Here is a 23,537-nt window from a genome sequence, read left to right on the forward strand (position 1 = left end):
ATTGTTTTAGTGAAGTTAAATTTCTATGATTTTTTTTTCTTTTTCATCTTCTTTTATAAAGTTTCTACTCAATGTTGTTATCTTTCCAAATTAATAAAATTACGAATATTTTCCTTTTATTAATTTTGTTTCTTCCTTCCTCTCTTGACTATGTTCCTTGTAACGAAAAATGGCTCCTATTGACGTCAATCATGAAGATTTATGTCTTGTTGACAGTGCAACAACTCATACAATACTTAGAAATAAAAAGTATTTCTCTTCTTTGGTAATGCAAGAAGCCAACGTTCAGACTATATCTGGAAGTGCAAAACTGATTGAAAGCTCCGTAAGAGCCAATATATTGTTACCTGGAGGAACAATATTATACATTGATAGTGCATTTTACTCAACTAAGTCTAAAAGAAATTTGTTGAGTTTTAAGGATATCCGCAAGAATGGATACCATATCGAAACAACAATTGAGGAAAATCAAGAATATCTTGCTATTACAAAGTCAACCTCAGGTAAAAAATGCACACTAGAAAGATTGCCTGCATTTTCTTCTGGCTTGTACTACACAATTATTAGTACAATTGAAGTACACATCATTATAAACCAGCAGTTTGTAAATGATAACAAATTAATGTTTGGCATGACCGGTTAGGCCATCCCGGGACAATTATGATGCGAAAAATAATTGAGAATTCATGTGGACATTCATTGAAAAGTCAACAAATACCACAATCCAATGTTTTCTCATGTAATGCATGTTCCAAGGGAAAGTTAATTGTTCGTCCATCACCAAGAAAACTAAAAAGTGAGCCTCTCACTTTTCTAGAACGCATACAGGGAGATATTTATGGACCGATACATCCACCATGCGGACCATTTAGATATTTTATGGTTCTAATTGATGCATCAACAAGATGGTTGCATGTCTGTTTATTATCTTCGCGTAACCTAGCGTTCACAAGATTATTGGCTCAATTAATTAGATTAAGAGCACATTTCCCTGATTTTCCTATCAAGAAAATACGTCTTGATAATGCTGGTGAATTTACTTCACAAGCTTTCAATGATTATTATGTCTCTTGGGATTGATGTTGAACATCCTGTGGCTCATGTGCACACACAAAATGGACTTGCAGAATCATTAATCAAACGTTTACAATTAATTGCGAGACCATTACTTATGAGATCAAATCTCCCAATTTCTGCTTGGGGACATGCAATTTTGCATGCAGCAATGTTAATTCACATCAGGCCAACAAGTTATCTCAAGTCCTCCCCTTTACAAGTGGTTTTTGGTCACGAACCTAATATTTCCCATCTAAGAACTTTTGGATGTGCTGTACATGTTCTAATTGCTCCCCCACAACGTACCAAGATGGGGCCTCAAAGAAGGATGGGAATATACATTGGATATGAATCTCCAGCTATAATAAAATATCTAGAACCCTCAACAGGAGATTTGTTCACGGCTCGATTTGCCGATTGTCATTTTGATGAGTCAGTTTTTCCAACAATGAGGGGAGAAAATAAGAAGTTGGAAAAGGACATTAGCTGGAAAGAATTATCACTGTCTCATCTTGATCCCGCACAAAAGAATGTGAACTGGAAGTTCAAAAGATAGTCAATTTACAAAGTTTAGCAAATCAATTACCAGATGCATTTACTGACCCAAAGAGAGTAACAAAATCACATATTCCAGCTGTTAATGCTCCTATTAAAATTGATGTCCCTGATGGACAACCAATTGTGAACGATTCTAAAGCACGTATGAAGCGTGGCAGGCCCATCGGCTCCAAAGATAAAAATCCTCGAAAGAAAAAAGGAGCTAAAAGTAGAGATGGCCTAGTCGAGAATAATTTAGAAAAGTTAGCAACTCCAGAAGAGGCATTAGACAACGCTAACGTCCCAATTCTCAGTGAAAGTCAGGTACCTGAAATATGTGAAAATGATGAGATCTCAATTATTATGTTATGAATGGGATACGATGGGACTGAAGTGAAGTCGACGTCGATGATATTTTCTCTTATAATGTAGCGTTCGATGTGATGAATGATAATGAGGATCATGAGCCAAAGTCAATTAGTGAATGTAAACAAAGAAAGGATTGGCCAAAATGGAAAGATGCAATTGAGGCAGAATTAAAATCGCTAGCACAGCGAAAAGTTTTTGGACCAGTAGTCCTTACACCTGAAGATGTAAAACCGATTGGATATAAATGGGTTTTTGTGCGAAAGAGAAATGAAAAGGGTGAAATCATAAGATACAAAGCACGACTCGTTGCCCAAGGATTTACACAAAGACTTGGTATCGATTTTGAAGAAACTTATTCACCAGTAGTGGATACAACTACTTTTCGATACCTGATTAGCCTCGCAGTAAATAAAGGGCTCAATTTACATCTAATGGATGTTGTTACAACCTATCTGTATGGCTCACTTGACAATGACATTTATATGAGACTCCTTGAAGGGCTGAAATTGCCAGAAGCATACAATTCAAACTCTCGAGAACGATACTCAATTCAGTTAAACAAATCCCTATATGGATTAAAGCAATCAGGGCGAATGTGGTATAACAGGCTTAGTGAGTATCTATTGAGGGAAGGATATAAAAATGATGCAATATGCCCATGTATTTTTATGAAAAGATCAGGAAATGAGTTCGTTATAATCGCTGTGTATGTTGATGATATAAATATTATTGGAACTCCTGAAGAGCTTGAAAAGGCAGTGAATTGCCTAAAGAAAGAATTTGAAATGAAGGATCTAGGAAGAACAAAATTTTGCCTTGGATTACAAATTGAGTATTTGAAAAATGAAATTTTTGTATATCAAGAAACTTATACAAAAAGGATCCTAGAACGTTTTTATATGGATAAATCACATCCATTATGTACTCCAATGGTTGTAAGATCTTTGGAGGTGGATAAGGACCCTTTTAGACCTCAAGAAATTGGGGAAAAATGTGATGAAGAGCTACTTGGTCCAGAAGTACCATATCTTAGTGCAATTGGAGCACTAATGTATCTTGCTAATCATACACGACCTGATATATCATTTGCAGTCAACTTACTAGCAAGATATAGTTCTTCACCAACACGAAGGCATTGGAATGGAGTTAAACACATCCTTCGTTATCTTAAGGGTACAATGGATATGGGATTATTTTATTCGAATGCATCCAAGACCAATCTTGTTGGCTATGCAGATGCTGGATTTCAGTCTGACCCACATGTCGGTAAATCACAAACTGGCTATGTATTCACATGTGGCGGTACAGCCATTTCATGGCGATCTATGAAACAAACTATATCAGCCACATCATCTAACCATGCAGAGATTCTAGCAATGCATGAAACAAGTCGGGAATGTGTATGGTTAAGGTCCTTAATACATCACATACGAACTACTTGTGGCTTGTCTTCTGGTAAAATGATCCCAACAATACTATATGAAGATAATACTGCATGTATTACCCAACTAAAAGAAGGGTACATCAAAGGAGACAGAACAAAGCATATCTCCCCAAAATTCTTCTTCGCTCGTGATCTTCAAAAGGATGGTGAAGTCAATATCCAACAAATTCGTTCTAGCGAAAATTTAGCAGACTTATTCACCAAATCACTTCCAGCCACCACGTTCGAGAGACTTGTTCATGATATTGGGCTTCACAGACTCAGAGATATCAACTGACATTGTCAAGAGGGGGAGTAAATGTATGCTGTACTCTTTTTTTCCTCATCTATGGTTTTTCCCATTGGGTTTTCCTAGCAAGGTTTTTAATGAGGCAACACTATGAAATATATATCAATAAATGTTGCACTCTTTTTCTTCTACTAGGTTTTGTCCCACAGGGTTTTCTTAGTAGAAGTTTTTTAACGAGGCACATATTTAGTTATGGACATCCAAGTGGGAGTGTTATGAATATAATATCTTTATGGATGTCCATGTATCTATCATTATCTTTTATTATTATATTTGTAGATTCTATCAAAGATGTAAAGCCGTGCCTATAAATAGAGGCCATGTACAATGTATTCAGTACCCCATTGAATAGAAAGAGAAATACTCTCTCTTATTGATATTCTTTTCTTCTCTGTTCTTCTTCTTTATTTATAACATTACATAATTTAATACATTTATTTGTTCTCTTTCAAGATCACGTATTTTCTAAAAACAACATGGTTTTCAAAAAATTCAAATTCTTAGCAGTGCGTCATGCAAGGGAGTTAAGGTTTTCTTATTTAATTTTTAAATTATGAATTTCCGAAATCTTTACAAACTTTTCCTAAGAGAGGATAAATTATATATATATAATTACAGTTATACATAATTTTCCAACTTTTTTGTCGGAATATTTTTCCTACTTTTTGAAGAGAAATTTTTTGTTCATGTTTTAAAATGTAGAGAATGTCAGTGTAAGTTCATTGACATATATAAAAAGTTTGTAGGATTCTTTTATGATAACTGTCCAATCAAACAAAGGGTCATTTAATTGAAAAAAATCATCTCTTCAACAAAATCCTAAAGCGGCTAGAAACATTTTCATCTCCGTAGTGGCCCCTTTAAGAATTTACAGCAAGCAAAATGTGAAATTGACGAAAAAGTGAAATCCAGAGAAAAACCTTAATAAAGAACTACAGCAAGCAAAACATGAAGGGAAAATCACAAATAAATACCCCTGAATTACTGAAATTACGCAGAGGTCACCTGAATAAGGAAAATTACCGTGAGGGACCCAATCTCATATTGTAAATATGAAATCTTGATGAAATGTCTGAAATGCCCCTCAATCAAATGACAAGTTGACTATAAGAAGTGACAAGTTCACTTTAACAGATAACAACTTCAATAGATCAAATCACAATTTGATTGAAGGTATGCTACATGACAAGTTGATTATAGGAAATAACAAATTTACTTTAGCAGATAACAACTTCAGTAGACCAAATTACAATTTGACTGAGGGGTATTTCAGACATTTCATCAAGATTTAGTAATTTGGGGGTCTTTTTTGTCATTTTAGTAATTTGGGGGTCTTTTTTGTCATTTTCCCAAACATGAATTCGAATGCCACTTTTTATTTTAAAGAAAAAAAACAATTAATTAACTAACTAGAGTAAGAAATGTTTTGAAAATAATATTTCTTACTTTAATTGAATTACTTTTCTAGTTCTATTTATAAGTTACTTCTAACATATTTTACATAGGCCAAGAAAAATCTTAAATTTCATTAACTCTTATTTAAAATTCAACAACTTTTCAACTATATCCCTATTTAATATATATTTTATGTAAACAAAGTCAACTCACTAATAAATGAAGGGTGAATTTGTATATTTATATAAAAAATTTCTCAATATTTTATAAATAGGACTAAAAAGTGTCTTCTCTCTCTGCCTTATGAATAGGATTAGAGGAGTACTCTTCTAGTCCTATTTGTATTAAATTAACTTGTGATATAGTGTGTTTTCTTCACAATTCTTTAATGCTTCTAAATGGTCTTTTTTTTGGTCCTATTTATAAAGCACTTTCAACATATTTTATATAGATTAAGAAAAATCTTAAACTGTATTAACACTTTATTAAAATATAACAATTTTCTAACTTTATCATATTTAATATATACACCTTTTAAAAAAATAACTATCTGTATTATAATAAATAAAGAACAAAATAGTACATTAATGTTAAGAATTTAATAAAGTGTCTTACAAAAATGACTGAAAAAAAACTTCTCTCTTACTCTTATAAGTAGAAGCAGAGCAGTAACAATTAGTGGCTATTGCTGTACAAGTTACTCTATTGATTAGTGGAAGACGCTGCGGAGGGCATATGGAAAGTCAAAAGTGGATCCAAAAAGTTAATGGAGGAAACATGTTGCAGCATTAAAAAATTTCGGCCAAAAGGCTGTTATCCTGAGCATATTTTTGGCTGGGAGTATTTTATACATATAAAACCTAAAATAGTGCGATTTTATTTGAAGTTTATGTTACATAATAGATGTAGAGTAATAATCAAGATACTCAATCAAAATATAAATTATATTATTATTTATTTCACTTGAATTTAAATTTAATTAGTTTACAATATGGGGAATATAATAATAAGTTCAGTTAATTATACTGTAAATTGATTTGATTATTGACATAATTAAAAAAATCATACGCAAGTAACTTTCCAGGAGGTTTCAAAATTTGCGATTTACACTTCCATGGTTTCTACTTCCAGTAAATTACAGGAAAGATATTTATTGCGAATGCTGTATGTTGAAGACGAAGTACTTGCTCAATTATTTTCAAGCTTTCGACCGACTTGAAGCCTAATTAAGTTACACGTTTTTCTTTTTTTGTTTTTGTTTTTGTTTTGCCACCGAAGTTACACGTAAGCATAATAAATATAATTATTTTCATTTTATATAATCGATCATTTATTAAAAAATGTATGGCTTGTATAAATTTACTATATAAATTATATTGATATTGATTGCATAGCCTTGTTTCAACTTTCAATTCAGATGTGAAGCCAGACATGGAAACAAGCAGGCCAAACTAAACTTTAGCTAAATAGCTATACATGTGCAATATATATCTAAAGCCTAAATCTAGGCTTGAGTCTGCATATAGGTTCTTTTAAGGTAAAAGCTTGTATATATGCTTATTTTTAAGTCTAAGTCTGAGCCTTTAAAAGACCTCACAAGGTCTGAAATCTTTTTAAATGTCTAAACTTAAAAGTCTATCCCTCTAAGTTCATATATAACCCTTCAAACATATTTAAAAGCCTAGAATTCATTTTCACTTACAATATAAGAGTTTACCAAGAGGGAAAAAAAAAGAATGCATAGTGACAATATGTGTTGGATTAAGTAAGAATAATAAACACCAATATCTATTAACTAAATATATATGTTTTCTAAAATTAATCAAGCACAATAAGTAACATGTAAAACTAGATTTTACCTCTTTTAGTTTTCACTTTTCACACATAAATTGTGGCAAATTCTTCCTACTGAGTTTATAATATTTCATTTAGGTATCACTAAAACAAATTTACAACAATTGTTATGCTTTGGCAAACAATACAAACTAGGAGAGATGTGAGCTAATATTATCATATAGAGCGATCAAAGAGAAGAGAGGTAGAAGTGAATGACTAATAAATGGAAGGGAGATGATCTTATGCAGGAATGTTACGATGTGAAACTTAGGGTCAAACCAAAATTTGCAATGTTATAAATAATTTATGAAATTAATTTATATTATATTATATATAATGGCGCAAACGGGAAAAAAAAGTAAGTCAGGCTTGGAGGCTTATGAACTAGGCCTTATAAAAATAGGTCTATCCTGTTTGCCTAAATAGGTCTAAAAATATGTTTGATTATGAGTCTAGTCTATTTACTAAATAAGCTAGACTAAGCTTTAAGTAGGTTAGGCCATAGGTCCTAGTAGAGCTCAAGAAATGAACATTAAATTACACACCTCACCTAAATTTTTTTAGGTCGAACTAGGGTATTCTCAAGTCACATTGAATTTGAAAATAATCTTTTTTGGACTGAGAGCACTTAATGAATAATCCTCCCTACAAATGTCATTCTTTGTCCTTCGCAAATTTTATTAAACACTCATTGCCATCCTAATTTTTTGAAAAATTACAAAGCCTACAAAATGTGTTTCTTATCTTTATTAAGTTAAATCTAAGGCAAAATTCTAATAAAATAACATTTGAAATTCCAAAAAGATCACTCCAATAAGCAAAATCCCAAATTGGTTACTTGTATATCAACATGAAATTTGTAATAAAAGGTTATAATATTTTAACCATCACCATCCATAAATTCATAAATTTTATACTTCTTCAAGTATTTAGTTACAGCATACGGAAAGTGCATCCAAAATGTTAATAGAAGATATTTTTTTACAGAACCAAAAAATTACGGCTGAAAGGCTGCTAACCTCAAAATATTTTTGACTAAGACTATTTCATATAAATAAAACTTAAAATAGTGTGATTTTATTTAGAGTTTATGTTATATGTAGTGTAATAATCAAGATATTCAATTAAACTAGAGTCAATTACTAATTTCTTTATCGGCCTTTTGGCCAAGATCAAGTGTAAATTACTCTTTATTTCACTTAACTTTAGGTGTAGTTTAAAATATGGGGAATATACTAATACGGTCGATTTGGTGGCAAAAAATAATAAGACGGTCCAGTTAATTAGTTTGATTATTAACATAATAAAAAAAATCATACATAAATAACTTTTCAGGTTTGAAGACGAAGTACTTACTCAATTTTTTTAAGCTCTCGACCGGCTTGGAGCCTAATTAAGTTACACGTTTTTTCTGCCCTAAGTTACCCGTTTTTCTTAATCATAATAAGTGTAACATCCTATATTTAAGACTTAGAAAACAATAAATAACTATAATTTATTCACAACAATATTATACTATTAAAATAATTATAATACACTAATTATTAATTAATTATAATTTGATTAATATAGTAACTAGAATTTATAATAACGAAATTCCTTGAATATTAGAATAATTACGTCATAATAATGTTATAATAATAAATACTATCAAACTTAAATTCTCTTGCTCTGTATGTGAAGAGAGTTGGATTAAAAATGTGTAAAGTGTTTAAATTATTTGAATCTTAGTTTAATCCTCTTCAGCACGCTCGGATAATTAATCATGATGTACTTGAATCTTTCTAGGCATATTTGAGTGCCCAAGTACAATAATGAAGGCGGGCCAATTCAAATTGAGGGATTTTAAAAAACAATGGCTTACAAAATGTAGATAATATCAACGGTTAAGATACAAATATATTCGTTGGGCATTTACGAAATAGGCACTTGGCATCACAAAATTTGTTTGGGTGTAAAAATACATATGAACTTTTCCAAACGAAGAAAAAAATGTCTTTTTCGTTAATGGGGGCAATCATCCATTTTACTTTTAATTTGATGAGTCCCACTTTGTTTTCTAACTAAGCAAACCTCACAACATGACGAACTAATGTTCAAATCTCCTATAATTAGTGTTTGATAATACCTCAAATAGAATTGCATTCATAGTCTAATAGTATCAGGTTTTATCCGATTAGACTTGATCAAGTTTTAATCGTATGCCATGTTTAGTATTAACATATATTATTGTATAACTAGCACTATCATATATGCTTGGTGATATATATACAATGCCATTGTACACGTATAGAATAAAAATTAACTTGTTGAAAAAAAATCTTTATTTAAAATTAAATAAATTCATTTAAAACTGCTATATTATATTCATTTTTATAGAAAAAGATTTCTTTTAGTATGAAAATAATGGTGATGGCTGGTAATGTTGTCCAACAGTACAGTGGTCAATGAGCGATGGCAACAACAATAATGGTCAGTGACGATAATGACTGATGATGGTGATGGCGGTGCGGCGACTAGTGATGATGGTGGTAAGCAGTGAGGCAATGATCGAAGTGACGACGATGGTTCCATGGTAACGGTTGGGGTTAGCTAAAAGCAAACCCGTCTGAAAGCAGAATTTTTCGGCCCGGGTCGGAATTTAGATTTTAGGAAACTTGATGCTGTTTTAGATTTGATCTTAACATATAGATCTCCCGTAATTACATTCTATATTTGGGACTAAAATTTAGCATAATTGAACCTGCTTTTGACATATTTCAATCACATTTGTACTTTCCCTCTAAACCATTACAAAAAAAGATACTACTTCTTGTTTTTAATATAGGAGCTAGTTGACTAATTTCAGTAGATTAAGAAAATTATATTGGTTATTTGTAATAAATAGGTATTGTTTTTCCTAAAATATTCTTGTTAATTAAGTATATTGGCTAGAACTACTATTATTACGAAGATTACTTGAAAAAAAAAAAGATAAATATGAAAGATAAAATGGATTGGAGTCTTATATTTAGAATCAAAATAAAAGTCAAACAAGATCTTATATTAACAACGGGAGGTAATATATGATAGTTAAGTGCTGAGGCTCCTGGATTAATAACAAGACCGCGGTTTAAAACCGTGCGATTATGAACAAATGACACTAAATTCAAGTGCAGCTTTAATGATTGCCTTTTCTTGTGTTGCAAGATTCCCTCTCTAACATTTGAAATAGGATTGAATCCCTTTTTTGAGATGAAAATTTGGCATAATTGAACATGCTTTTCAATAAATAATTAATCAATTTACCCTCAGATAAACTGTTATTATTTCTGGATCTTTGCATGTATATCGCAGCACATATATTACGTTCCTTCCATATTCAGGATCACAAATCAACATAATTGATCAAGTTTTTCGCATATACTCCAAACACCATTTTGTTTTTCCTCCCTCTAAAACCACCAAAAAAGAGTGGAGGCCTTTGGAAAAGGATCACTTTGGCTATGAAAAAAATCATAGGCTTCATCATCATCTGAGTTCAATACCTTTTATTCATCAAGCCATTATATTGCATTATACTCCTTCACTTGCAATTTTCGATGAATCTTTGAATTAGCACAATCAGTAACTAATTCAACCTCAGGATTGTTGCTATGAGGGCTGATTTTATCCCGTGTTGGTGATCTCACTATGATTTCAGGAAGGCTACTTTGTGATGGAATAAGTTGTTTCATATTCTTCATCTCTTTGCCTTTTCCCCATAGAACCATATATAGTCCACACACTGTTAACAATCCTCCTATTATACTGCAAATTTTCAATGCCAACTTATTAGATACAAGGCGAGTCGTTTAAACATATACAAGTCAAATATAATATGCACGTGCAATTCTGTATGCTACTTAATTATATGTACATTGCCAAAAAAAAAGTTTCAAAATTCAGTTGAGAAAATAAATTTAAGGTGCATTTAGCACTCCAAAATATTTTCTCAGGTGCATCAAGTATTGTGAAGTATTTTTAGTGCATCTAGCATGTCAAAAAATATTTTTTTGTATATCCAGCACCAAAGCCAAAAAAAATTCAGGTGTTAGATGCACCTAAAAAATACTTCGAGGTACTAGATATACCTGAGAAAATATTTTGAGATACTTGATGCATTTTAACCCTAAAAAATAAAAGAGTATTTAAAAAATTGTATATTACTGCAAAAAAGGACTTTAAGTGATGATTTTCTATACCATCCTATTTTAACGTCGCAAAATTTAAAAGAGTCACTACTGAAATATACTATTTTTGGTGATGACTCTCATGATGAGGTAGACAGCTTTTAGTGACGGCTACTAAAGTAGCAACTCTTATGCGACAAAAAATTGGTATCGAAAGTCAATTTTTTTGTGGTGTATACACGAGCGTGTGTGCATGGATGTGGAGAGAAAGCATGCCTTCCAAGATATAGCTTCTCATCCAACATAAAAGAACCAGCTAGGGCCACAAAGACAAGGAGAAGAGGATTAAAAGCGTTCAGATAAAGAGGGCCTTTCATGTCCACACACCATGCCATTACCACCGCCATTATTCCAGAGACAATAATTCCCTATATTTATTGTTAAAATTTATATGAACAAAAAATGGAATTTAACCAAACATGAAATATAAAATTCATAAAGAACCAAATTTGGTTTTGCAAATTATGAACAATCATTCATTAAATTTCGTACCGCATAGGCCACCGTAAGAAGCCTAACATCCCAGCCAAACTTCCATTGATTCAAATCACTCTCAAAAGCAAAAGCAAACGCAGTTGATAAGATTGCTGCCATGAAACTCATTGGAGCTGTGCTTGAGTAATAACATGGGTAAGTCTTGCTCATCTTAGCCTGTAGCAATTGCAAGAACCAAAATAAGCTTAATATAAGTAGATAATTAAATGAGTTAATTAGGTTAATTAATATCATAATGTTCAGAGAAAAGACATGAATAATAAGCCATGAAGCATAAGTGATTGTAATTAATGCTTGTGTTTCTTGTCACTTGTACATAGAAATAGTCAAACAAGGCCTTATATAAGCATTTGATAGAACCAAGTCTCCTAAACACACAACCGATTGGACTTGAGTGGGAAGAAAAGTAAAATAAAATATCTCCGCGTCACCCATACATATAAATAGTAAAAACAAAAATGGCCCTAACGGGTATTTATAGAAATAAGGGTACCAAACACGCAAGCGCATGGAATAGAAATAACTTGAGTGGGGAAAATTAAAAATAAAAAAAATAAATTTTTTTAATAAAAAATATTATTTTAAATGGTGGGTGACAGACAAGCAAAAGAAAAAAGAGTATATAATTAGAGGTCCTGAAAAGACTACATAATTCACGTCAAGTTACAAATGGAAGGCGGAGAAAGAGTCACGCGTGCTCACGATTCTATTTCTTCTAATTTTCTGATGCTTTAATTTTGCAGAACTTATCCTTTCAAGTGGTATAATCAACAACGACAGCTGATCATCACTAGACACTAATCAATTAAAGGTCAATTCTCTGTCCAACTTTTTCCTCAGGTTTCTTATTACTTTAATCCTATTCATATGAATATAAATTAAAGTAGGGTTATTTTATATGTGGCCGCTAAATTGAATCATGTTCTTCTTCTTTTTCTCCCCCCAAAATTGAACCTTTTACGTGTCTCATTGAAAAAGAATTCATATATAATATTATTAAACTACTTATATATTCCAATATGAACAGAAAAGCGCATAAAATGGTTGGTACTAACTATTAGTAATTATTAATGGGTTAATAATGATTTGATGCTTACCCAAATAAGCCACAAAGAAATGCGTGAAACAGTATCTTCCAAGTCATCTTTGGTCTCTTCTTCCTGCAAATAGTTTGCCATTATTCATTAAAATGAAAAAGACGCTCCAACTGTTATTTCTTTTTCTTTCTCAAGCATGAGCTATTAGATGCACCAACAAGCTAAGGCTTTTCTTCATTTTCCCTAAATTTCTTTCTTTAGTTTTATTCTGATGGTGGAATTTTGTGTGTGTGTGTGTGTGTTTTATTACTATTGCCATTGCTTCTTAAACCCTCTTAAACAGTGATGAAAAGGCTTGTAGACATATTCTTTGTTGTAAATATTGCGTGTGGGTGTGTCAAAGGAAGAGGCCCACATTGCTTGAGATTATGGGGGTCTAAATAATAAGTGATCTTGTACTACTATATGGGCCAAGAGAAGAAGCGAGCTCGCATGCACAACAGGCTAGCAGAGACAAATCTGGCAATTTCCCTCATCCCTTGTGTATGAGTCAAATGTGGTAATGGGCATTTTATTAGAAATATCTATCTAAATTTTAATTACAATTATGCCTCTTCAATATTCGTAATGGAAGATTTTATTCATCTTAAATAGTCATTAAACAAGTTAATTACTCCTTGAAACTGCTAATTTAATTATGAATTAATTGTCATTAAGTGCATTTAAATGTGCCTAATGGTATTGTGATCCACAGCCTATAAAAAGGGCATGAGACCGAAGTTCAAAGGGCACCGTCGTGCTCTGAGTTTTTGGGCAACTCTCCTTCCTTCTCTGGGGTTCTGTCTTGCTGAGTTCTTTTATCCTTTGTTGTTTTGCTCACCCTATTCTTATAGGAAGATTTGTTTAATCTTGGGAAGTGCCACTTCTTGCTTTGCCGATAATTGCTGAATAACTCTTAGGGACAATGTCTGTAGGACACGACTCGGATTTACTATTTCTTTGTAGGTGGTGCCATCAATAGGGTTTGCATAGCATTATAGAAGAGGTGAAAAACGCGTTGGAATTTGGAGAATTTAGGTGCTGCTACCAACAATCTCAAGCTCTACTTGCATCAATTGTTTTTGCATTCATTGGCGGCAAAGTTACCGAAGAGGGAGGCATCTAAGCTTTGTCCTATTTTAGTACTTCTAATTCTATCTTCTCTTGAATAAGAGAAATATTGAGTTGGTCTCACGTTTTTATTTATGCCTCCTTTTAGGACAATTTTGAGACCTCATAATGGAGAAATTGGCTAAGCCGCTCCTCTTCTTCTCTATGGCAGAATTGAGATGATAAGGGATGAACCTCTGGTAATTGTAGAGGTCAGGGATGATATGAGGATTGAGTTTTGACTCACATACCAATCTCCAATTCATTTGGTTGGTGAGTACGAAGAGATGAGAAAGGTGGACATTGGTGGGTGTGAACACAAAGAAATAAAAGACATGTTGCAGGTCTTGTGATATTGGAGAATGGAAGGGAGTATGAGTTCGTGCTATACATGGTGAGAGTATAGTAAAACGAGATTATGTTCAAAGTGGGTCTATGACTTTGTCACGGAAAAGTATCCAATTTCCCCTCCTACGGGACTCATCATAATCTTTGTGGGACCACACTTGTCCACATGTGAATCTTACTTTGAGAATTTTTCAGATCCTTTCCAAGATATAGATAGTTGATCACTTAATAGGTGCGTCTCTATCTTAATGTTTACTTTTATAATCGTTCAGATATACGCTTGAGTGATATGAGATCTTCATCATGGTTAGTAGATATTATCATAAATATTGCAGTGGTTTCGTACCACAGATGGCTGAACAAGTCTTGTGACTGTTTTTACTTAAATTATCCTTAACGTGATAATAGTTGGGTGTTGGAACAAAAAGTTGTTTGTGTATATCAAAATCTGGTAACATTAATAGCTTAGCAAAAGTGGACCATTGCTTTCACCAAAAAAAAAAAAAAAAAGTGGACCATTGGACTAGTTTCAACGAATCTGAACCTATCTCAATGGAATTTATATGCTAGGTGCAGTAATCACAAAAATGATTTTTTATTTCTCTGAGAAGGGGAAGAAATTTTATTTCCAAGGAGATATAATAATTTGGTTGGATAAACAGCAAGCTAAAGGGGTGACCGGGGGGTTTCATATAATGCTGGGTTTTATGGGTTTCTTAATCTCATATCTTAAATGCCACATGCATGATTGGGTTTTATGAAATTTGGCTTTATGAATGACAAACTCGATTATTTTTATATATTTTGATATCTTTTATATGGATTTTGTCAACTTAATTAGTCCCTTTTGACTTTAATTGATTGATTAATTGATTTAATATGTTTTATTTTGAATTATTATTTTATAGGGACAAAATTGTCATATTTTGGTTTAATTGTGACTAATTGATTTTTGAGAACGATTAATGCTACCTTATCTTTTAATTTTTTGCTTGCAGGTTTTTGGAAGATTTTGAAAAAAAATAAAAAAATAATAAAAAATAAAAGAAAAAAATAAATTAATAAAAGAAAAATAATAAAATAATAAAAGGGGAGCAAAACGCTGCGTTTTGCTCCACCCCTAATATCGAATATTCACATCTTCATCTTGCGGGGGTAGAACACGCTGAACGGAGAGAGCTGGGCGGCTGGGAAAAAACCAGAGGAAGCGGAACGCGAGGGGGGCACCAGCGACGGTGGAGAAGAGAGGGAGAACACGAGAATCATCATCATCGGCGACTTCACCTTCTTCTTCTCGGCGTCAACAGAACCAGTGAGGACCAGAGGACTGTGACGGCACGATAGAATCATAACAGAGCAGTGACGCCGTGAACCTGTAATCAGGCCTCCATATCCTATTCTCGCTGAATCTTCACTCCTCCTTCAATATTCTTCATGGCTGGATACGGTGGATTGCTGGTGGCAGCGAATTTGATGGCAAACCGAGGCTAGAGCTCCGTAATCCTCTAATTCAATAATAATGGCAGGAGCTTGAATCTTTAAAGGGGAGTTTTAGTTGCTTTAATTTCCTGTCTAATAATTATTTAATAATTCCTAGGTCTTAGGATAGTTACTCTTATTATTAGAAAATTTTTATTGTTTAATCTGATTATATTTGGAGATTATTGTGACTGGATTATTGTTTAGCATTTGACATTGGATTGTTTATAACTTTAATTTCAATTATAATGTTGTGGTTATGACATTTGTATTGATTTTAGAGTTAATATATTGTGATTTTCTGAGGTAGCTTGGAATCTTGGATCATATTGTCTCTTGCTAGCTTTAATTCTATTATTTTGGATTTAAGAATTTTAGTTAAGCATCCTTAATTCTATTTTACTATTCTGGTTGCAGTTAGTAAATTAGGATTTTGGAAAAATATTTTGTGATAATTCGAGGTGGCTTGGTTGTTGGATTAAAAGCTTAATTATAATTTTTAATTCATTATTTTAACTCCCATATCTTTTGGAGTGAGGATTGCCTACACTGTTGAATTGAAAGATGGATTTTTAATCAATGTTATTTGTGTGTCTCATTTTCATTTCTTTAATCTTCATTCATTTTAATCATTTTTTACATAAAAACAAAAAAAAAGGTATTTTAATTTCAACTTAATTCATGGTGTTTAATTAGAAATTCTCAAATCAAAAATCCTTTTTATAATTTAGGTTACGTGTATTTATTTACTAGGGTTTAATTTCATTTTCGGCTCTTCAAAGTGAATACGACCCGGATTGTGCACTATATTGTATTAATTCATTAATTCGGTTAATTTTTGGAGTGTGTGTGTATTGTATTCCATGCGTTTTATGGGTTTTAATATATTAGTGTCCTTATGATGCTCAACATTTTAAAGTCTATTTAAATGTTGAAACGTTGAAGGAGTAATATAAGCTTTTCTCAATTTGGCAGTTTACACATTTATTGTCATATATATATATATATATAATGAATTGTAGTATTAAAAAAAAAAAGGCTAAAATATGGATAACCCCCTTTAGCTTTACATCAGTTGCAAATAACTCCCCTCATATTTAAAAGTCTAAAACTAACACCCTGATCTTTCATATTTTAATCACTAGGTCCTTGCCGTTAACTAAACAGTTAGATGTAACAAAATATGTGCCATATCGTATTAGTCAGGATGACTTGGAAAATCACATGCAATTTTTAATATTTCATTAATTCATTGATTGAATGCACAGTTTTGCTTAAAGGGTAATTTTGTCATTCTATGAATGTCAGTCCCTAAATCCCCTTTCCCAATTCAATCATCTCCTTCGTTCGTCACAAATTTATTTTCTACAGCTTGTTTCAACTTCTAGAATGCAGATCAATCTACCACCTTCATAATGTCAGTTCTATTTCTATACATATATATTACATCCTTCATCTTTTTCCTTCGAAGTATCACATAATGGTTTTTTTTTTTTTTTGGGTTTTGTGAAATTTTGTCATGCCTACAAGCCCTTTTGGTCATTCACTGATCAAAGTCTCATGTTCACTGCTAATATTTTGTACATTTAATAGTCATCCCCCTCTTATTATGTAGAGTATCAATTAAGAAAATTGCTCAATCTTCGTATCACTCGCGCATACAAATCAGCATAAACAGCGAACGTTTGCAAATCACTATTGCGAGCCCATACCTTGAAGCCAAGGCATTTTTTTTAAATCTCTATACTAAAGAAACAACGCAGTTGAAGAGAGGAAAATGTTAAGGGAATAGAAGGCCAAAAAAAAAAAAGAAAACTAGGGTTTGCTTTTAGTAGAATAGCTGAACAAACCTTGAGTATTTAATTGATGGAGCATAAAAAAATTCCACCTCATTTGCCAAGTCATACTAACTAATATGATATAGTATGCATTCTGTTAGATTTAACAATGTTTTTAACAGCAAGGGGTCAACCGTCAAAATATAAGAGCTTAGGGTTTTGGTTTTAAATTTTTGAAGATGAGGGAGGTTGCATGCAACTTACTCAAAGTTGAGGGGAATTATATGGATTTTAACCTAAAAAAAGCTGTGAAGGTTCTGACGTTGTGTGGATATATTAATTTTATCGATAACCTCTGTTATTATTAATGTTATATATCTCTTTCAAATTAGTTTATATGACAAAATTCACTAGTGAGCATTTACCTCTAGTGGTGAGTAGAGGCTAAGGTGTTAAAAATATCTTAGCAAATATTTTGGTGTAAAATTGACTCTTGTCGATGAGTTATAATTGCTAAATGGCAATAACTATGCTTAAAGAGGACAATGGTGCAAGAGGAAATCACTTCAGATACAATGTGAATAAACATGCTTAAAAATTATGGAGTTATCTTACTACTAGAAAAAAGACTTTTAACGTCGCAAAATAATGGCGGTTAAGCATAAAAATGACGTGGAAAAAAAGGTGGTGGCATTTTTGTAAATAAGTTGAATGTGTGGTTATTTTCCACGACGGTTTTTAAGAAAACCGCCGTGGAAAGTGTGTTCACTTAACCCTACGACCTTCATGTTCAGTCATTCTTTCTCGGTTCATTAGTAGTGCGTCGTGGCCCCCCTCTGTCCACCACCAAAAAACTTCCATTACTGGCCATTCCCCCCACTACCTCACCATTGAAACTCCTCCATTGAGCTTGTGGTGTCTTGCCGCCGTCTGCTGCCGTTCGAACACCCCTCATTTCACATTTGAATCATCTCTACTCTGTGAGTATCCTCTTCTTTTATTCTTTTCAATTTTTCTTGGTTTGTTGAATGTTTTGGCCATGAAAATCTGTTGTATTTGAAATGGGTTTGTTAGTTTTACATTGTGGTTGGCTTGTATTGTTCATTTTGCATTTTTATGTGGTTGAACCGTTGATTGGTGGCCATTGGATGTGAGAAAACCTTAATTCCTTCTTATATACCGTATTAGAAACATGTTTAAATGTTTGACATTGATTAGTTGTGAAGTTTTTAAATTTTTTTATAATTTTTTATATTATTTCGAATTTTTGGTTTTTTTTTGTAATAAATATAAGAATCTAGTAATAAATAATCTGTTTGTTATTGTGTTTTTTTTTCGTTATGAAATTTGATTGATAGTAAAGTATTGTTTAAAATTTCACTGCAAATGGATATCATTTGTGTTCCCGTTTTGGATTCAGAAGTTTTAGCTTTAAAAATCTTTATTAATTAAATTGGTTTGAAATTGAATTTTTTTGTTTTATTTGTTATATTTCTTCAAATTTGTTATATTTTTTCAAATTTATCATGTTGAAATATGTTATGAACAATATTTTTTTGTTTATTAAAATAATTTTTGTTTAACTATTTCATCCGTTGAAATATGTTATTTTTACTTTTGTTTTATTTGTGGATTCATGTTGATTAAAAATTGAGTTTTTTTTTCTAATTTGGTGTTTAATTTGTACATAGTTGTTAAGGGGAAATTTTGTCAAATTTTTTATTTTTAAAAAAGAGACATTCCTTTAATTTGTAATTAAGTGTTAGTCAATTTTAATTTATTGACTAACATTTAATGATTTTATTATTTCAATATTTGAATTAAGGCATTAGAATTAAGCTTGACAACTATATTCATTGACTCTGTAGAACAATGGATCGTAGTTGGATGAAAGCTAAGGGAATTAGCAAGGAATATGAGGATGGGGTTGAAAGGTTTCTTGAGTTTGCTCAGAGAAATGCTCCTAGTAAAAGAGATGAATTGTACTATTGTCCTTGTGTCAAATGTTTAAACAATAGTCGACGGAGTATTTCTAAGATAAAAGAGCATCTTATCTGTGATGGGATAAATTTGAAGTATACAAATTGGATATGGCATGGAGAAATTAGAAAGACTACATTGTCTGCAAATGAGAAGGTTGTAAATGAAGACTGGTGATAGAATTTCGAATATGTTTCGTGATATAAGGTCTGAATCCTCTACACAGTTCTCTCCCACATTTGAAACTTTGTGTAGTGATGCAGAGACGCCTTTATACCCAGGGTGCAAAGATGATTACACAAGGTTGACAACCGTATTGAAACTGATGAATTTGAAAAGAAATGGTTGGATCGATGCTAATTTTACGGAATTGCTTGAATTGCTGAGTGATATTCTTCCTAAAAGGAATTCACTTCCGAAACGAATGTATGAGGTAAAAAAGATTTTGTGTCCGATGGGTTTAGAATATGAGAAGATACATGCGTGTCCTAATGACTGCATATTATTCAGAAATGATTATGAAGGGTTGAATAAGTGCCCTAAATGTGGGACTTCAAGATATAAAATGAAAAAAGATGATGGTGATTATAATGAGATGACCAAAGGTTCTCCTTTAAAGGTTCTGTGGTATCTTCCAATAATACCACGATTTAAACGTCTATTTGCTAATGCCACAGATGCAAAGAACTTGAGATGACATTTCGATGAGAAAATACGTGATGGAAAGCTTCGTTACCTAGCAGATTCTCCTCAATGGAAAACAATAGATCAAAAATTTCCTCAATTTGGTGGTGAGCCAAGAAACCTTCAGCTAGGGCTTTGTACAGATGGAATTAACCCATATGGTAATCTTAGTAGCACGCACAGTGCTTGGCCAGTGCTCCTCGTAGTTTACAACTTGCCTCCTTGGTTATGTATGAAAAGAAAGTATATCATGCTATCTTTGATGATCTCGGGGCCAAAACAACCGGGAAACAATATCGATGTGTATTTGGCACCTTTGATTGAAGATCTGAAGAAATTATGGGAGGAAGGTGTTGATGTGTTTGATGCATATAAACAAGAGACCTTCAATTTACGTGCCATGATCTTCACCACGATAAATGACTTTCCAGCATATGAAAATTTGTCAGGATACAGTGTTAAGAGGCATAAAGCATGCCCAATATGTGAAGAAGGCACCCACTATATGCAACTTAAACATGACAGGAAGACGGTATACCTTGGTCATAGAATGTTTCTTAGTCGGTATCACCCTTACCGTAGATTGAAAAAGGCATTTAATGGCTCACAAGAATATGAAATGGCTCCAAGACCATTAACTGGAGAAGAAGTTTATCAGCGGGTGGAGGGAATTAATGTGGTCTTCAGTAAGAAGAAGAAGAAGACTGCTGGTGAGAAGAATATATGGACAAAAAGATTTATTTTTTTTGATCTTCCATATTGGCAAAGTCTTGATGTGAGGCATAGTCTAGATGTGATGCGTGTGGAGAAGAATGTGTGTGAGAGCCTTGTTGGTACACTTTTGCATATAAGTAGAAAGACTAAAGATGGAATCAATATAAGACGAGACTTAGTCGAAATTGGAATAAGAAATGTCCTCTACCCATAAGAAAGAAATGGTAAGAGGGCTTATTTACATGCAGTTGCGCACACATTATCAAAAGAAGAGAAAAAAAGTTTCTGTGGTTTTGTCAATAATATTAAGGTGCCACAAGGTTATTCTTCTAATTTAAAGAAACTTGTTTCAATGCAAGATTTGAAGATAATGAGAATGAAGTCTCATGATTGTCATGTGTTGATGCAACAATTACTTCCACTTGCTATTTGAGGTATTATGAAAACCGATGTGAGAAATACTATTACAAGACTTTGTATGTTTTTTAGTGCCATTTGCAGCAAAGTTATTGATCCTCCTGAGTTGGATGAATTAGAAAATGAAGGTTATGTGATCCTCTCTCAATTAGAAATGCATTTTCCTCCATCATTTTTTGATATTATGATCCACTTGATAGCTCATCTTGTGCGAGAGATAAGATTTGTGGCCCTGTATGTTTAAGATAGATGTACCCTTTTGAGAGATACATGAAAATCCTAAAAGGGTACTCTAAGAATCCTTATCAGCTTGAGGCATCAATTGTTGAGAGATATGTAGCTAAGGAGGTAGTTGAGTTTTGTAACGCATATCTTGATAGGGTAAAGGTAGTTGGTCTTCCCAATCTCGACATGATCAGGGGAGAAGAAGTAAGGAAACACAGGGTATCATAGTGAAGTCTATGTCAAGAGAAGTTGTAATACAGGCACATCTATACATTTTAAACAACACAGATGAAGTTTTGCCTTACTTGAATGCTCACAAGAATATGCTGAAGAATTTGAATCCAAGAAAGAACGATATGCAACTAGCTAATGAACATAATAAGTCATTTGCAGAGTGGTTCAAGAGAGAAGTGTTAAAAGATGTCAATCCTTCTGAGACAATACAAAGGCTAGCTGTAGGGCCTTCTTTTGAGGTTTTGTGTTGGGGTGGATATGATATAAATAGTTATTCTTTTTACACAAAAACCCAAGACGATAAGAGTACCATGCAGAATAGTGGGGCAATGGTAGTAGCGGAAGCTATGCATTTTGCTAGTTCTAAAGACAAAAACCCAATGTTGGCGGCAATATCCTATTATGGAATAATAGAAGAGATATGGGAGGTTAGTTATACCAAGTTTAAAATTCCCGTCTTCAAATGTAAGTGGGTTAATAGTAATGCTGTGCAAGTGGATGAATAATTTGGATTTGTTTCGGTCGATCTTGAGAGGTTTGGATATGGAGACGGCCATTTATTTTGGCAAGTCAAGCAAAACAAGTGTTCTTCGTTCCCGATCTAGCAAAAAAAAAATTGTCTATCGTGCTTCAAGGTAAAAGGTAAGAAGTTGGTGGAGATGATGGTGACTTAGAGCTTAATCTTGATGAAACCTGCCTTTCATAGCTACTCTACTAAAACAATTGAATTAGATTTGGTAGATGATGACTATGCTGTTAGAGATGATCATTGTGGAGGAATTTGGGAGGATAATCGTTGTAAGGCTTAAATGAATTATTTGATTTTTTTGCTAAATATACTTAATAATGTTTTATATTAACTTGATATTTCTTATTCTTACATTTATTAATTCGTTGTTCTTTAAACAGGAAATGGACAGATCCGATCAATAGGGTCTGGTGACGACAACTCTTTTACTAGCGGAGAAAGGGTAGAGGGCCAACCTGTATAAGGCATTTAACTTGATGAGACCACACAGCCTATGAGGATTATAGTGGAGTTTGATGATGATTTGAAGCCTATAGGAAAGACTGGGGCTCAATTTACTAGCTATGTGGGTTATGTCGCACGCAGTAAGATTGACATTGACATTCCTAGCTAGAAGAAGGTGGACAAAGATTTGAAGCAAAACATTTGGGAGGATATATTGGTATATTGTGAATTGTTTTCTCTACTTGTTTCAATTATAGTTGCTTATTTATTTTATAACTCTATGCTATTATTGTATTGCAGCTGACATTTGATATTCCTGCCACTGAGCAAATGAGAGACCATCTATTTAAGCAACTCGATGAACGGTGGAGGGATTTTAAGGCCACGCTTACAAAACATTATATTCATGGAGAAAGAAAGGGTAAGCATCCTAAGGAACGATATTCGTTTATTAGTGACGGGGCATGGGAGAGTTTTGTGAAGCAACGTGAGGACCCTACATTTAAGGTTTGGTTTCTTCAAACTTAGTTTTTAATCAGGTCATATTTTATTTAACTAAACTAAATTTGTCGAATTTGTTTCATTGTCATAGGCATTGAGTCAGAAGAACAAATAAATATCTGAGCAGAATGTATACCCACATACCATGTCTCATGCAGGGTATGGTGGGTTGGAAAGAAGTATGATAGAGGAACGGATGAAGAATGCAGAGATGGCTGGTGCTTCAGATCCTACTGGCTACATTCTGCCCATTGAGTCCTTCTCGCCAAGAAAAATGGAAGGCGGCGAGGATTAAAAAGGGTCAATACATTACTCCACAATCTACTGCTATTGCTGAGAGGATTGTAAGTAATATTTGTTGCTTTAATGTTACAGGATACACTTGA

At 32.9% G+C, this 23,537-nt stretch overlaps 1 protein-coding gene across 1 annotated transcript; it reads right to left on the reverse strand.

Moving 5' to 3' along the window:
* Nucleotides 1-10,471: 10,471 nt before the first annotated feature.
* On the reverse strand, nucleotides 10,472-15,516 carry LOC114756232 (WAT1-related protein At1g68170-like). Its single transcript, XM_028945166.1, has 5 exons — nucleotides 15,366-15,516; nucleotides 11,885-11,934; nucleotides 11,630-11,788; nucleotides 11,354-11,505; nucleotides 10,472-10,715 (listed from the first exon to the last, which is right to left on the reverse strand). Exons 1-5 carry the CDS (start codon nucleotides 15,514-15,516, stop codon nucleotides 10,472-10,474), a joined length of 756 nt encoding a protein of 251 aa, XP_028800999.1.
* Nucleotides 15,517-23,537: the final 8,021 nt, after the last annotated feature.

This window comes from Neltuma alba, unplaced genomic scaffold, assembly GCF_004799145.2.
Source record: "Neltuma alba isolate B1F8T4 unplaced genomic scaffold, ASM479914v2 tig00010377_pilon, whole genome shotgun sequence".
In the NCBI taxonomy this organism is placed as follows: domain Eukaryota; kingdom Viridiplantae; phylum Streptophyta; class Magnoliopsida; order Fabales; family Fabaceae; genus Neltuma; species Neltuma alba.

Excerpts from the sequence above, each read along its gene's own strand:
- LOC114756232 (XM_028945166.1), bottom strand. The coding sequence starts at position 15,516 with ATGATTCTATCGTGCCGTCACAGTCCTCTGGTCCTCACTGGTTCTGTT. Across the intron at positions 11,789-11,884 it reads CTTCATGGCTTATTATTCAT|GCTAAGATGAGCAAGACTTA; the intron begins GTCTTTTCTCTG and ends CAATTGCTACAG. Across the intron at positions 10,716-11,353 it reads GAGAAGCTATATCTTGGAAG|TATAATAGGAGGATTGTTAA; the intron begins GCATGCTTTCTC and ends GAAAATTTGCAG.